This window comes from Oncorhynchus mykiss, chromosome 16 (assembly GCF_057628025.1).
Source record: "Oncorhynchus mykiss isolate SJ-2025 chromosome 16, ASM5762802v1, whole genome shotgun sequence".
In the NCBI taxonomy this organism is placed as follows: Eukaryota; Metazoa; Chordata; class Actinopteri; order Salmoniformes; family Salmonidae; genus Oncorhynchus; species Oncorhynchus mykiss.
Window position 1 is genome coordinate 46873255 of NC_143037.1, and position 16539 is coordinate 46889793.

Genomic DNA, 16539 nt, shown 5'->3' on the forward strand with positions numbered 1-16539 from the left:
GGGGGCAGCTACTGAGGCTATACTGTCAAGGTTTGTTTCTTTCGTCCTTGTCAATCATCATTGGCTCATTGGTGAAATTAGCATTATGACAATATATTTAATGAAATCCTTCAAAAACCTTTATTAATGCAATTGCAGACAGAAGTTGACAAACAGGAACATGGCATGCATGTTTCCTAGTAAGTTCTGGATCAAACAAAAGGTCTCAAGTTGTTTTATTAAACCGAAGTCCCACCTTAGTGAGGTCACTGACTACGTCATTACCTTTTTACTCCTGAGAGCAAAACCCTGCATCCATAGCTGTACAAACATAGAGTTTCAGTGTTTTCTAAAAGCTAGGCAATAAATATCCCCTCCCCTAAGTTGATTTATTGTAGAATGTCTGACTAGTCTCTTATCTCCCACACTCCCCTGCAGAGTTCTGTCTCAGTCACACATGTCTAACCCCTCCCCTTCTATTATAAAACATAAGCATAATCAATTATTCTAATACATCAAACATTTTGGTACCTTTTCATGACCCCTAGGTGAACCTAAGAGTTCATGGAGAGTGTGGGAGATAAGAGTTCATGGAGGAGGAGCTAAGTAGTCCCATGGTGGACGGAGGAGTGTGGGGAAATGGTGAGGAGTAGGAACAGGGCATTTAGAGTACTGAAAAGAACACATAACTTCCAACATCTAATTCAGTATAAGCAGGCCCAGGCCCTGGTGAGGAGAAATATCCGTCAGGCAAAGAGGTCATGTTGGCCTCAGTTCTGTGACACCATTGGAAGGGCGACACCAGTGGGAGAAGTGTGGGGGATGATTAAGAGGATGAGTGGGGTCAGAAGGGAGTGGGATTATCCAGTGTTGACGAGTGGGAAGGATGTGGCAGTAACAGATGAGAAGGCAGAGATAATGGCCAAAGCGTTTGTCCAAGTACATAGCTTGGCAAATTTGTCAGAGGAAGGGCAGAGGAAGAGAGAGAGAACGAGAGAGGAGCATTCTGGAGTGCTGAATGGGAGGGAGGATATAAATAATGCGTTGAATGCACCATTTACCATGGCAGAGGTGAAAGGGCAATAGGTAAGGCTGGGTTAACTTCACCTGGGAAAGATGAGGTGTGCTATGTTATGTTGGCCCATCTTAGTGATGAGGCACTGGATAAGGTATTAGTGTTGTACAACAGAGTGTGGGAGGAGGAGAAACTACCAGGCAGTTGGAAGGAGGCAGTAGTGGTACCAACCCGGGAAGCCAGGGAAGGACCCAACAAGGCCAACAAGCTAACGGCCAATAGCTTTATCACATGTATGTAAGATTATGGAACGTATGATTACAGAGAGTCTAACTTACTTCCTGGAGAGCAGGAGGATAGTATAGCCACATCGGAGTGGGTTCAGGAAGGGTAGGGGAACTATGGACCCAGTGCTCTGCTTAGAAGCAGAGGTCAGGAAGGCTCAGGTGAACAAGGAGACTGTTGTAGCTGTCTTTCTTGATGTGGAGAAGGCGCATGATATGATGTGGAAGGAGGGGTTGTTAATCAAGCTTGATAATATGGAAGGAAGGAAGAATGTACAAATGGGAGGAAGAATGTACAACTGGATAAAGGATTTCCTGTTTGGAAGGTCTATCCAGGTGAGGGTGGGGAAGTCTCTATCACCACCTGGTGGATAACGATACACCACAGGGGAGCGTGATTAGTCCTCTGTTGTTCTCAATCATGATCAGTGATGTTTACTCTCAGGTACAGCTGGCTATTATTTGCTGATGATGGGCCCTTATGGGAGAGGGGAAGAAATGTGCCATACATAGTCAGGATGGTACAGGAAGCAATTGACGAGGTAGAGCGGTGAGCATTAATGTGGGTATTCAGGTTCTCTGTAGAGAAAACTCAGTGTTCTTTTCCAGGAGGTAGGTGGGAGATGAGGTATGCTTGCGGTTATATGGGAGAAACTTGGAGAGGGTGGGTGCCTTCAGGTTCCTTGGGGTGTACTTTGACACTAGACTGACCTGGGCAGAACACATTGAGAGAGTGGTGGGAAAGTGTAAGAAGGTGCTAAATGTGAAGCGCTGTCTGACGGGGAAGGAGTGGGGAGCTGGGCATTCCTCATTGAGGACCATGTATGTTGCATTGATCCGGGCTGACGGGGAAGGAGTGGGGTGCTGGCCGTTCCTCATTGAGGACCATGTATGTTGTATTAATCTGATCTATAATAGACTATAGCAGTAAAGCGTATGATTCGGCAGCTTGGACCTTATTGGAAAGTCTAGATGTCATACAGAGGCAAGGACTCAGAATATGTAGTAGGGCGTTTCAGACGTCCCCAGTGGCTGCACTACAGGTGGAGATGGGGGGGATATGCCATTGCAGATTAGGAGACAGCAGCTGGCAATTAATTAATGTGTCAACCCACAGGGACATGGGGTGTCTCATCCTTCAAAAGGGATTTTACAAGCATGCTGGGAACATGAGCGAAGAAAGAACACAAGCTTTTGTGGGTGGGTGGGTAGTACCCAGGCAAAGGAGATGGGACTGTATGGAAGGGAGTTAAGTCGAACGGTAGCTATTCCTGTAAATCCAGCATGGCTACTCCCGCCTCCAGTAGTTGATCTAGAAGTGTTGGAGAGATTACAGAAAGATAGGGAGGGTGTTGATCCATCTGATTTGTTTAATAGACATCTGGATACTGTGCATCAGGATGTTGTGGCCATTTACACAGATGGTTCAAAAGATCAAAGGACAGGACATACTGGGTCAGCATTTGTAGTGCAGGAATGTGGGGTGAAAGTCAGGAAATGTATTACAGATCATCTGGCTGTATATACGACGGAGCTGATGGCTACTGTTGGCCTTGCAGTGGGTGGAGGAAGTCAAGCCAGACAGAGTAGTTATTTGCTCTGATTCATGTGCAGTGTAGACCTTATGTGATAGGAAAGCATCCAACAGGAAAGTGTGATTATTGATCGTGGATCATGTATCGCTACAGTGTGGGCAGTATCAGAGGGAAAGAGAGAGGCTGAGCTCTAGTATGAGGGAGAAGGGGATACAGACAAATATTTTAAAGAGTATATTGACTAGAACGTCATTAGATATAGTCTCAAATATTATTATTTAAGAGCAACGGGGCTGGCAGGTAGGATTTAGTTTCTCCCTGTCTCTGGCCCACACTCCAGTACAGTAGGTGGCGGTAATGCACCATTACATTGGATACCAACAGCCAATAAACACCACCGAAGAAGACTAGCTCCTAGCACAACGTTACTATATATCTCTCGTGGGAATCCATTGATGCAGTAAAAAGCTATCGAAAGGGTAGGCAGTAAAGTAGGGACAATGTGTGTGACTGACTAATATATAATGGGGATTTAACAGATCTGAAGAGCGAGAGACAGTGTAGCCGGAGGTAAAAAAAACAACATGTTTTACCGCCCATGATATGCTACAGTATTTTTGATTGGGCACAAAGGAAAATCATCCCATTAAATAGGCCATTGCAGCTTGATTCAAAACAAATAGCGATTTCAGTGTAGGTTTTGTTAGTGCAGATACGATAGTGCCGCTATGGTGAGATAACTCAATCCGGTGGAATACGCCGATACGAACGCATATTTCAGAGAGCGCTCCGTAAGGCATGTTGGATTTGAGCACTTTTTAAAATGAGGAACAGCCTCTCATTTTACAATGGGTTCTGTGTAGCCTAGTTATGCTAATATATTTGAGACCAGTGGTTTGAAATTAATTTCGTCTTTGACTTTATAAGTAAAATATATTTGAGTTCGCAATAGATTATACCAGAGGGATGCATCGTTTTACTAGGATACCTCAATTATTGGGATCATCTTCTTACCACAAGTGTTTGGAATACATTGAGCTCGTTGACGACGTAGACCATAGGACGCGTTTTTACACGGAGATGTAAACTATGCGATTATATTGGAGACTGGGAATAGAACATGCCTGAGTGTGGCGGTGTTTACTGCAATTTTCTGGATTATCGTCTAATCAGAACATACATTATTTAACTCAACTAGAGATTTAAAGAAATGTTTTTTCATTAAAAGATGGGCCCTGCTGACATGGACTGTTTCCTCATCGTATTCACCTTGTGGTTATCAATGGCTGTTGGTTATTTACCTAGTAACAAGAAGTGGAAACTAAACAAGTAGTGAAGCAATAGACTCCTTATTTTACTGAACTAGAGATTGTGTCTTTGAAAATACACATCAAGGGGAAAGGATCCATAAACACATAGGATGCTTATCTTTATGCACATCTCCTTATTTAAAATGCTGTCTGCCACGGTTTACACACACGCAGGACGATGAATTCTACCTGAATTGACTCAGAAAAGTAACATAACATAAGTAGGCCTACAGTACCAATGTGAGGTCAAACTGGTGTGTGTCACAAGCTAGCGTCCGCCGAACCGATGGGAAAAGTGTTCCCTTGCTATGTTTCATTCTACCTTTATAAGATAAAAATACATATGTATACTCTGAATTATACATTGAAACATACAGATTATGAAAGCAAATACATTGTTTTGTTAAAACCAGATGAAACCAAACCGCGAAAAATCAAAATGTTGACAACCACAATATGGAAATTAGCCATAGCGACTTCCGACTGATTATGATAGAGTGCGTCACATATGTTAATGTTCATTTACAAAATAGATTACCAACTACACTTGTGTTATAACTAAATCCATCAGTGAAATTATGATATTCTCATAATGTAATGTTGTACAGTACAGTAGCCAGACAAACGATAGACGGTTTATTGTGCGTCACATCCGGTGGAATATTCTAGCGGATTCTTCTGTTGGACTTTAAAAGCAGGCGCGCAGAGACGCAGACTGAGATGCTTTTTTACAGGTGAACCACTGAAACGTTTTTGGGATGCAACAAACAACCACTTTGTACACATGAAGAAGTAATTATTACAGAAGAGATTCATTTAATACGATTGCTTAGTTCCATTGAAGCCGTGTCAATCATTTGCACTATTTCAGCATCATCTTTAGGTCCTTCCAGGTAAGTCAGACAGTTTAAACTATCCTCAAATCAGTTTACATAGTGCGCAGAATACCGATTGTTGACTTCCATATATAATTATTATAAGCATTTCAGTCAATTCTATTTAGAAAGGCAATGAATTGTAGATTTTGGCCCCTAAATGTGTGACGCACTTTGTATAAAATAAATTGCAGCAACCATTTTGTTTTTGTATTTTAAAAATTATTGTTTTTTAAAAAATACATCTACTGTGAGAATGATGCGTTTAACACCCGAGTTTACATATTTTAGGGGAAACCCTTACAAAAAAAGATTGCAGATTTGAAACTGTAGTAAATGTGCAGTAACTGCAGTCGACGGTGATATTTTGGACGCAGTAATTGCAGTTATACTGCAAAATTACTGCAGTAAAAAAAACGTATGTAGGACGCAGTATTTGCACCATACTGCACTCTGACTGCAATCTTTTTTGTAAGGTTAGTAAGGAATTTATGTAGTTGCCCGTGGTTATTGTAGTAAAGAAACTGCGTAGTGTGCGCACACAATAGAGATAGGTAGAGGTCTCAACTTGAATATAACACATTTTAGCATGGACATTGCCATTGAGGGCTTCAGCAATTTATAGTCAACTGGATTTTTGATTCCTATGGGTTGGGAGCTATCAGCCAGTAGACAGGTTTCCATAAACTCAAGATTATTAGACAAAAGCAATGTTGCCCAAAAAATAGTTGTAATTGGATATAGGATTAAAAAAAAAGTATAATTTTTAAAATCCCGTTTTCTCCCCAATTTCATGGTATCCAATTAGTTAGTTAATCTCACTTGTCTCATCCCTGCAACTCCCGAACGGACTCATGAGAGGTGAAGGTCGAGAGCCGTGCGTCCTCTGAAACACACCCCAACCACGGCTCTCAACCTTCGCTTCTTGACACGATGCCCAATTAACCCGGAAGCCAGCCGGCAGAAATACCGTGCACCTGGCGACCGTGTCAGTGTGCACTGCGCCCGGTCTGCCACAGGAGTCGCTAGTGCGTGATGGGAGAAGGACATTCCTGCCGGAGCCGGCTGTGACCGTAGGATACATTTTCTAAAGATAAACATTTTTATCCGTTCGAGTGGATTTCTTTTTGTGAAACTTGTTTTTATTGCGACAAGTGAATGAAACCGAATAATTTAGAAGTTACAAGAGGCACGTGATGTCACAAAGCTCCACTCAACATTTAATTCTAAGTGGCTTCTGCTTGTAAAATCTATTTTTTGTTTCAAATATTTTTTATTGAACACACACACGAATGGTGTATAGGTACAAGACAGGTATACAATTGTTATCTAAACATAAAAGAGCAGACAGGAACAAGACCCAGAGTTCTGGGTACAAAACAAATAATACAGAACACGACATACAGCAAACTATTTTTCAACTATAAAAGTAAAGTTTATTTGCAGGGCAAGGATTGTCCTGACTTTCAACAATGTGTGAATTGCTTCACCTTGCTTTTCTGGTTGACTGGCAGGTTTCACCATGGTGACACGTTGACACATGAGTATTATTAGAATGTCAAATATTAGTCAATTATTGCATTCTATCCTTGTGGGCTATCTGAGACATGAAACCGATAGGTTGGGAGGGCATACAAGCTGTCGGCAATTTTATTAATGCGCCATTTGCCTAAATGGGTAATGGAAACACTTCAACCACTACATTTTTATTTTACACAAAATATAATAGCATAGTATAAAGTTAGGCTACTGTAAGACAAAAACATTGTTCTCTCATGTGGCCAAAACTCAACTAAAATTAAATATCCTGAAATAGTTGGATCCACAGCCACATATGGAGATTGCATGGGCAGTGACATTGAGACAAAGATGAGACCTCTATCCTTCTCTATGGCGCACACCCACTGTCTCAACCAATAGGGTCAACCAATAGCATAGGTGAGCAGCACTGAGTGCCTTGTGATCCATGGCATTGTAGCTAAATAATCTAGTGTGTAGGATCTTGTAGTACATTTATCATGTAGTTAATGAACTAGAATTATTGCTTTTGAAATAATTTTCCTTTGAAAATGACAATCTTATATATAGGAGTGTATTTGACTAGACTAGATAACGCTGGTATTTCGTGCAACATGACTAGGCTACTATGAGCCTAATGTCATTTATTCATTTTTGTGGGAAAAAATTAGCTTCAGACATGCATTGCAATTTCCGAGATATTGATGGGTGATTGAGGTACTGCAGGCATACAGTGTTCATTTATGCCTGACAAGAGTCCATTCCGAGAATGATTAGAAGATCGCTCGGTCAATTATCAACTACAGAGGATTAAACCAGTAGTGCTAATTGTTTTGTAGCATACCATCATTGACAAATAGACATGGCTTAAAATCTCAAGCTCTAAATAAGACATGATTTACGTGCGCCATTAGCTATTGTAGCAGTGGTTTTTCTGTTTGTTGTTATGAAGTTGATCATGACATTAAGACTGATAGATGGCCAAATGAAAATAGTCATTGACGATCAATCAGTCTGACATTCCTGGACACAGTATATACTGTATGATGGCCTTCCTTCAGTGTGTAACTTAACTTGTATGGTGAGTCAATGAATAAGGCAGTATAATATTGGTCTGAAACGTATGATCATTTGCTATTAAAGAAAAATAACAATTGAGTGTTATGTCAAGGTGACATTATTTGAATGTACCGATTGTCTGTCTTTCAATTAAACAGTGGGCCGGAACTAGAAAGAATAGTTTTAGGCTACTGGAATTCTTGCAGTTTAAAAAATGTATCCTGCCCAATGGGGCAACATCAGAGGAGTCTCAATTTGCCCAACTGCTCTTCATCATGCCCGGCCAATAGAGCAACTTTTAATGTCAATCCAACTCTTGCATAAGGCAAGTGCATGGGCCAGTTACCTGGACACGTCTAGTCGTGGACTGAAAATGATATTTTAAGCTTTTCATTAAGTATGCTTTTAAGTCCAGAACTAGGTTTAATCTGTTTCTGGGTAACAGTCTCTAAATGTAGACTGTTTTCTAGCTGCTGTGCTGTGGGCAGACTGACGCAGAGAGAATCATGATTCTGCTGTCTCCATCCTCTGGTAAGTCCTTACTGCTGGATGCCCCTGGACAAATGTGCATGACATGGTTGTGGTTTTCTGTGTCAACACTAGAGCCAAGGCCTGGTAAGAATCGTGCAAAACCGGTGTAGTTTATTATTATTTTTTTTTTTTTTCACAACTCAGATCAGTTTTTTTTTCTTCTTGTACTTATACTAGCTTAGAGTTATATCAAGTTGTCAACTATTAAATTGTAGAGTGGATAATACATAGTTACTCATCAAAATTAAATCTATAATCAAATGTTAATGCAGGTTGTATGTGATTAGGTAGAATGTAATGCTACGATAATATCTTGTTTTTGTTATTATTTTTCATCATTTTTGTAATATTAAATGAATAGGAAATAATTTCTCAGTTAAAGTGTGAGCATGATGTTTTTTACATGTACATATTCCATAATTTCCCAGTTGTGAAATTTGCCCCCCATGCTCGTCTTAATAGGCAGACATCCTGGGCCTGTATTCACAGAGCGTCTCAGAGTAGGTCCCCACTGTCTTATTGCTTATGATCTAAAAGGCAAAACTGATCCTCGATCGGGACTTCTACTCTGAGACACTGTGACTATAAGCCCAGAAATATATAAACTTAAAAGTGTGAATTTATCTGGCTCTGGCTTGATACTTGGTGGTATTTATCAGTGGTGAGACAGTATTGACTGGCCGGATTAGGGATCAGACCTGACGTATCCTTTCCATTGAGTTATGAAAAACAAGTTGGCAATTTTTTTATTTTTCCCGGGAGAGCTGCTAACTGGGTCAATATTTCAATATTTTTCAATATTTGTTGACATTCTAGGCAAACAGACAAAGATTAGTGGCAGATACTGTAAATGTATCTGCTTATTGATTCGCCATAGTTTACTATTTGGGGTTTTCTGGTTAGGTTGTCGAAAGCCAAGTAATGTAAAATGTAAATCAGAAATGAGAAGCATGCTTGTCAAGTGAACTTCTTAAAAGTTGTTGTTGGCTTGTGCTATGTCTCATACACTGTTTTCTTTCAGATGAAGAGTCTCTTGAACTCGACTGGCTTTGGAATCACACGAAGTTCTGTGTGCAAAACAGAATAGTAGGAACATGACTTTAACCCTTTTTCACGTACAGACGTTAGTTTGTTAGACTCTTTTAGTTTTAAAAAGGGTTGCTATGGTAACTTTTTTATTTGTGTTTATTTTATGTAGAGGTACAGTGCCTTGCGAAAGTATTCGGCCCCCTTGAACTTTGCGACCTTTTGCCACATTTCAGGCTTCAAACATAAAGATATAAAACTGTATTTTTTTGTGAAGAATCAACAACAAGTGGGACACAATCATGAAGTGGAACGACATTTATTGGATATTTCAAACTTTTTTTAACAAATCAAAAACTGAAAAATTGGGCGTGCAAAATTATTCAGCCCCTTTACTTTCAGTGCAGCAAACTCTCTCCAGAAGTTCAGTGAGGATCTCTGAATGATCCAATGTTGACCTAAATGACTAATGATGATAAATACAATCCACCTGTGTGTAATCAAGTCTCCGTATAAATGCACCTGCACTGTGATAGTCTCAGAGGTCCGTTAAAAGCGCAGAGAGCATCATGAAGAACAAGGAACACACCAGGCAGGTCCGAGATACTGTTGTGAAGAAGTTTAAAGCCGGATTTGGATACAAAAAGATTTCCCAAGCTTTAAACATCCCAAGGAGCACTGTGCAAGCGATAATATTGAAATGGAAGGAGTATCAGACCACTGCAAATCTACCAAGACCTGGCCGTCCCTCTAAACTTTCAGCTCATACAAGGAGAAGACTGATCAGAGATGCAGCCAAGAGGCCCATGATCACTCTGGATGAACTGCAGAGATCTACAGCTGAGGTGGGAGACTCTGTCCATAGGACAACAATCATTCGTATATTGCACAAATCTGGCCTTTATGGAAGAGTGGCAAGAAAGCCATTTCTTAAAGATATCCATAAAAAGTGTTGTTTAAAGTTTGCCACAAGCCACCTAGGAGACACACCAAACATGTGGAAGAAGGTGCTCTGGTCAGATGAAAACAAAATTGAACTTTTTGGCAACAATGCAAAACGTTATGTTTGGCGTAAAAGCAACACAGCTCATCACCCTGAACACACCATCCCCACTGTCAAACATGGTGGTGGCAGCATCATGGTTTGGGCCTGCTTTTCTTCAGCAGGGACAGGGAAGATGGTTAAAATTGATGGGAAGATGGATGGAGCCAAATACAGGACCATTCTGGAAGAAAACCTGATGGAGTCTGCAAAAGACCTGAGACTGGGACGGAGATTTGTCTTCCAACAAGACAATGATCCAAAACATAAAGCAAAATCTACAATGGAATGGTTCAAAAATAAACATATCCAGGTGTTAGAATGGCCAAGTCAAAGTCCAGACCTGAATCCAATCGAGAATCTGTGGAAAGAACTGAAAACTGCTGTTCACAAATGCTCTCCATCCAACCTCACTGAGCTCGAGCTGTTTTGCAAGGAGGAATGGGAAAAAATTTCAGTCTCTCGATGTGCAAAACTGATAGAGACACCCCAAGCTACTTACAGCTGTAATCGCAGCAAAAGGTGGCGCTACAAAGTATTAACTTAAGGGGGCTGAATAATTTTGCATGCCCAATTCTTCAGTTTTTGATTTGTTAAAAAAGTTTGAAATATCCAATAAATGTCGTTCCACTTCATGATTGTGTCCCACTTGTTGTTGATTCTTCACAAAAAAATCCAGTTTTATATCTTTATGTTTTAAGCCTGAAATGTGGCAGAAGGTCGCAAAGTTCAAGGGGGCCGAATACTTTCGCAAGGCACTGTATATGGGTCTTTGTCGGCAGAGAATAATCTCTTGGCTACTTTTATCACCTCGGCTTATTAACTTCTGTGTGAAATCCAAACTCCATAGCGAAGCCACAGACACTCAAGAACAAAGATCCTTTGTTTGCCTTCTTTGAAAACCCTCAGCATTGCAAGGACAAAAAACAGCCCTGGCCATGGTGAAGTACCTAGCGTCACTGGACCGTCCTGCTTTTTAAGTAAGATAACCTATCTATGATGCCTTTTAATGCTTCAAGATTCTGGCATCATTAATTCAATGAAAGTCCAATTAAATTGCCCTTACACTCTTCGATTACTTTAATAACCATAATGGTGGAATTACACAGTATTACACTGATAGGAACTTTGATATAACAATACTTGGCTTTCACATAACAAATGTATAAGGAAATTATGTAATTACTATGACATTTCCACAAAATACAAACTATGGAAGAAAAAAAAAGAAAAAACAGAACAAGCAAACTGCCATTGACACTTTTTAAAAGCTACCCATCCATGTGAATGTTGCTGTCATGTCCTTTGTCATTGTTCCAGGTCACTGTTTTGCCAGTCAACTAGCCTAATGAATGAGTAGACTCATTATCTCAGGGTTGCACTATAGTACTATTTGTGGACAGTCCATTACAATAGTATAGTACCATGTGTGGACAGTCACTTACTCTCTCCCCACCAGCCCGTCTCAGCTATACATGCACTCTATATTTGCTGAATAAGTATTCCGTGTGGCAATGACTATGAGAATATTAACACTACCAAATGATGGTTACTGTACATACTGTGCCAGCCCCTTTTCTGAAAAGTGGATTAGTCTATCGAATGGTGGGTCTCCAATAAACTTACATACTTCTTGGTAAGTGCTACTACTTTTTATTAGCTACATGAATCAATCTTGCATAGGTTTGTAAATAATGTACAATTTGTATATAAAAAATGAAGTTTCTTTGCAAATGTTCATTCTTTGATAACAAATACATTATTTAATACTGTGTAACAGCTATACATATTTTTTTTTGAAGCACAACCTAAACCACTTGTGAATTTTATTTAGGTTCTCGCCTATACTTGAAATCTGCTGGTTACTAGTACTACTGTAGGTTGGATGCTGCACAGTAGGTTGGGTGCATGAGGTTTGACTTTTTCCCTTTTAATTTGCATTAATCTTTTTTTCATATCTTGGTACAGCTTCTGATTCTGTCCTTGTCTTGAGGGGCCACAAGTGGCAAGCCAAACACGTTAAAGCTGATAATTGGCAAAGAAAATATTGGTTAAAGCAATGATTTATCTTTTGCGTGTTTGGTTTGTTTGACATATCCGTTTAAACAGGATTTACATACTGTACAGCAGTTTAGGTATGTCCATCAGATATGATATGGTCCTATCATATCTGTAGTGTTTTAGCTACAATCCTCTTAAGAGCAGCTAAGTGAATCTAACATAGACCACCAGCTAATAGCAATCACTGTCCTCACTGTTCTCAGGTTTCTTCCAGCGTACCAATAAGCTATTTCTAAGCGAGCAGGCCACGGGTGTCCAGCTCAAGGAGTTTGTACGCAAAAATGCAGCCAATGCTCTGTCTATGGCCAACATGCTCATGGGCATGGCCTCTATTCTCTGCAGCCTGAACGGGTGAGTGAACACAGCATACAGTATCTGATTTTCTTTGACAAAACCATACTATAGCTAACATAGACAGTGGCAGTGTTATGTTATTATAGCATACATCTTTGTTATATCTGTGAGGCTTTTTTTTATTTTTTATGTCCTGTTGACGGTTGACACAAGCGCATGTCCTGCCAAAAAAAAAGGCTGCGCTGTTGAGGGAAGCCAGATAAACGCAAGCAGCTTATCAAGGTCAGGTCGTCTGACCGTCGGCTCTAAAACATACAGCACACATCAACCACCACCCTTAAAGCATTGGTGGTGTTAAATTATATATTGTTTCTGAAGTGTCTATGGCACGAAAAGCCGTCAGTAAGTAGAAGATACCGTTTATGATATTTTCTGTCAACAAAGCTGCCCTAAATGCAATTTTAAGATCCTACGTCAACTGTATGTCACTCCTGTGTCTAGGTATAGAATTAACCCTAATTTGTGCAGTCTGTAATAGTTTCAGGCTTTCAGGTTTTCATTCATTGATTCTGGAATTGGCCTTCCATAGAAAAATGTGGTCAGAGGTTCTACAGGAGATGGATAAAGTTTATTTGAATGCTCTCCCCAGCTGGGTGCAAAGTCTTGTATACTGGGAACAAGAGATGAGGATTTAACACTTAACTACAAATGTATTCTTCTGCTATGGCCATCTAATAAGGCTCCCTCAAGAAGTCAATGGGAACAAAGGATCATTGATTTCATTCCCAATGAGGCTTTCTCTACAGCATTTCTTTAAGCTGTGGAAACCCTTTTGGAACTAACTTGGCCAAAACAAAGCCCACATTTCATTTCAGGACTGCCTGGCCTGGTGCGATTTCCGTTACTTGAAAGTTCTCCTACTCTACAGTGCATTCGGGAAGTTTGACTTTTTCTAAATGTTGTTACGTTAGAGCCTTATTCTAAAATTGATTAAATACATTTTCCCCCCATCAATCTACACACAATACCCCATAATGACAAAGCAAAAACAGTTTTTTTGACATTTTTGCAAAAGTATTCAAATTAAAAAATTATCACATTTACTTAAGTATTTACATAAGAATTCAGACCCTTTACTCACTACTTTCTTGAGGCACCTTTAGCAACGATAACAGCCTTGTCTTCTTGGGTATGACTCTACAAGCTTGGCACACATGTATTTGGGGAGTTTCTCCCATTCTTCTCTGCAGATCCTCAAGCTCTGTTAGGTTGGATGGGGAGCATTGCCGCACAGTTATTTTCAGATCTCTCCAGAGATGTTCAATCGGCTTCAAGTCCGGACTCTGGCTGGGCCACTCAAGAACATGCAGAGGCTTGTACCGAAGTGTGCTTAGGGTCATTGTCCTGTTCGAAGGTAAACCTTTGCCCCAGTCTCAGGTCCTGACTAGTCTCTCAGTCCCTGCCGCTGAAAAACATCCCCACAGCATGATGCTGCCACCGCATGCTTCACCATAGGGATGGTGCCAGGTCTCCTCCAGACCTGATGCTTGGCATTGACCAAATAGTTCAATATTGGTTTCATCAGATGAGAGAATCTTGTTTCTCATGGTCTGAGAGTCCTTAAGGTACCTTTTTGGCGATCTCCAAGCGAGCTGTCATGGGCCTTTTACCGAGGAGTGGCTTCCGCCTGGCCACTCTACCATAAAGGCCTGATTGGTGCAGTGGTTATCCTTCTGGAAAGTTCTCCCATCTCCACAGAGGAACTCTAGGGAGCAAGACCATTGGGTTCTTGGTCACCTCCCTGACCAAGGCCTTTCTCCTCCGATTGCTTAGTTTGGCTGGGAGGCCAGGTCCTGAGTGCTCTGGTGCGAAGATCTCTGTACTTTGCTTCGTTCATCTTTCCCTCGATCCTGACTAGTCTCTCAGTCCCTGCCTCTGAAAAAATCCCCACAGCATGATGCTGCCACTTCCATGCTTCACCGTAGGGATGGTGCCAGGTTTCCTCCAGACGTGATGCTTGGCATTCAGGCCAAATCTCCACAGGAACTCTGGGGCTCTGTCAGAGTGATCGTCGGGTTTTTGATCACCTCCCTGACCAAGGCCTTTCTCCCCCGATTGCTAAGTTTGGCCGGGCGGCCAGCTCTAGGAAGATGATCAATAGAAACCTGATCTGAATTTCGAGTCTCATAGCAAAGGGTCTGAATAGTTATGTAAGTAAGGTATTTCAATTTTTTTTTATATAAGTTAGCAAATTCTAAAACCGGGTTTTCACTTTGTCATTATGGGTTATTGTGTGTAGATTTGAGGTGAAAAAAATATTTGATCCATTTTAGAATAAGGATGTAACGTGTCAATGTGGAAAGTCAAGGGGTCTGAATACTTTTCCGAATGCACCGTATGTCGGCTTTTTAAAAACTTTTTTCACATACTTGACCTCTGTGATTGTGTCGTCTGGTGCTTGTATGTCTATGATCTGCATAAATCCATTTAAATTCAATCAATTTTTGACAGCACCCCGTTTGACTTGACCAAAACCTTCCATACATATTTGGCCATTGTAGGAAATATACACGAAAATATACACGTTTTGAGATATAATGTAAATGCTTACAAACAGGGTTGTCTGGATTTTTTAAATATATACTAGACATTTATTTTAGTTCTCTTTAACATAAATTAGCAAAAAAATGTGTGAAATAAATAATCAAATAGTTTGACCACACTGTAAGCTTTGAAATTATATGAAACTCAACCATTTATCTTCTCCAGTGATGAAGACATGGATGTGTGGTGGGGTATGCAAAATGGGTCAACTTTTATCTCCTGTATTTTTGCATTCAGGGAAAAGTTAACTTAAGGACCACTTCTTCCATGGACAAACGTGTATGGAAAGTTTTGTTTAAATCATAAGCGATGCTGTCAAAAATTGAGTCTTTTTTTTTTGTTTTGTCTGTCTGTTCATCTTGTTTATCTATTTCTGTATCAAAGTTATGCTCTTTATTCTCCTTTGTTTATTGTTTTTTAGCCTTGTTTTATTGTATGACATTTGTGTTTTTCTTACTCTGTAAAAGCCACAAGTTAATCCAAAACTAAAAAGCAGCCATTGGTGTGATATTGCCATAAGTACAGTGGTAATAAACAAGTAATCCATAGGTTACTGTGTTATTACAGTTGTATCATGTAATGTCTTACTATTGTCATTTCTATTTTGTAAAACTGCAACCCAACATTTTACCCTCCTTTTGCAGCCACCAACATGCAGCCTGCTGGCTGGTCCTGATTGGCTACCTGCTGGATTTGGCAGATGGGGCAGTTGCCAGGCGACTTGATGCATGCTCACCACTAGGTGAGTGGAGTGGTGTCCAATACCTCTAGCCGGGGCTAAACTTCCACTGAGACACTGATGATTCACTAGCCTGAAACATGTAGTTATGACAAGGACTATGAGCGGGAAAGACACCACAAACAAGATCAGGCTAGTGATGCACACAACCCAGCAATCTACTACTGGCGCTGGTCATTATAGCTGATGGATCAAATGGCCTAAGGGGCAACGGTTACAACCTTAAAAGACAAAAAAAGATGCCATGTATAATTCAGAAGATCATTTACCAACCTACAGTGCATTCGGAAAGTATTCAGACCCCTTGACCCCCCCCCCCCCCCCCCACACACACACACTTAATTTTGTTACTTTACAGCCTTATTCTAAAATTAATTAATTAATTAATTTGTTCCTCATCAATATGCACACAATGCTGACATAATGACAAAGCGAAAACAGTTTTTTTGACATTTTTGCAGATTTATTAAAATTAAAAAACAGAAACCTTATGTAAATAAGTATTCAGACACTTTATGAGACTCAAAATTGAGCACAGGTGCATCCTGTTTCTATTGATCATCCTGTACATAATTTGGAAAGGCATACATCTGTCTATATAAGGTCCCACCGTTGACGGCCATGTCAGCAAAAACCAAGCCATGAGGTCGAAGGAATTGTCTGTAGA

The 16539-nt window shown here is 40.3% G+C and overlaps 1 protein-coding gene across 19 annotated transcripts in view; it reads left to right on the forward strand.

Annotated features, from left to right (window-relative positions):
* The first annotated feature begins 3212 nt into the window (after window positions 1-3212).
* The window catches only part of LOC110492082 (transmembrane protein 269), a 29136-nt gene continuing 15809 nt past the window's right edge, over window positions 3213-16539 (forward strand). For 2 of the 19 annotated variants that reach the window (XR_002468944.3, XR_016487292.1), the window contains exons 1-7: window positions 4743-4857; window positions 4995-5016; window positions 8046-8106; window positions 9128-9192; window positions 11025-11154; window positions 12439-12586; window positions 15778-15875. Coding sequence is in view for 12 of the 19 variants with exons in the window: in XM_090202971.1 (XP_090059097.1) it covers window positions 4844-4857; window positions 4995-5016; window positions 8046-8106; window positions 9128-9192; window positions 11025-11154; window positions 12439-12586; window positions 15778-15875 (538 nt within the window). In the remaining 7 variants the exon portion in view is untranslated. Of the gene's footprint in view, window positions 4916-4994; window positions 5017-8045; window positions 8107-8988; window positions 9193-11024; window positions 12088-12438; window positions 12587-15777; window positions 15876-16539 lie in introns of those variants that run through there. The other 17 variants (XM_090202971.1, XM_021566083.3, XM_090202962.1 and 14 more) reach the window with 17 other exon arrangements.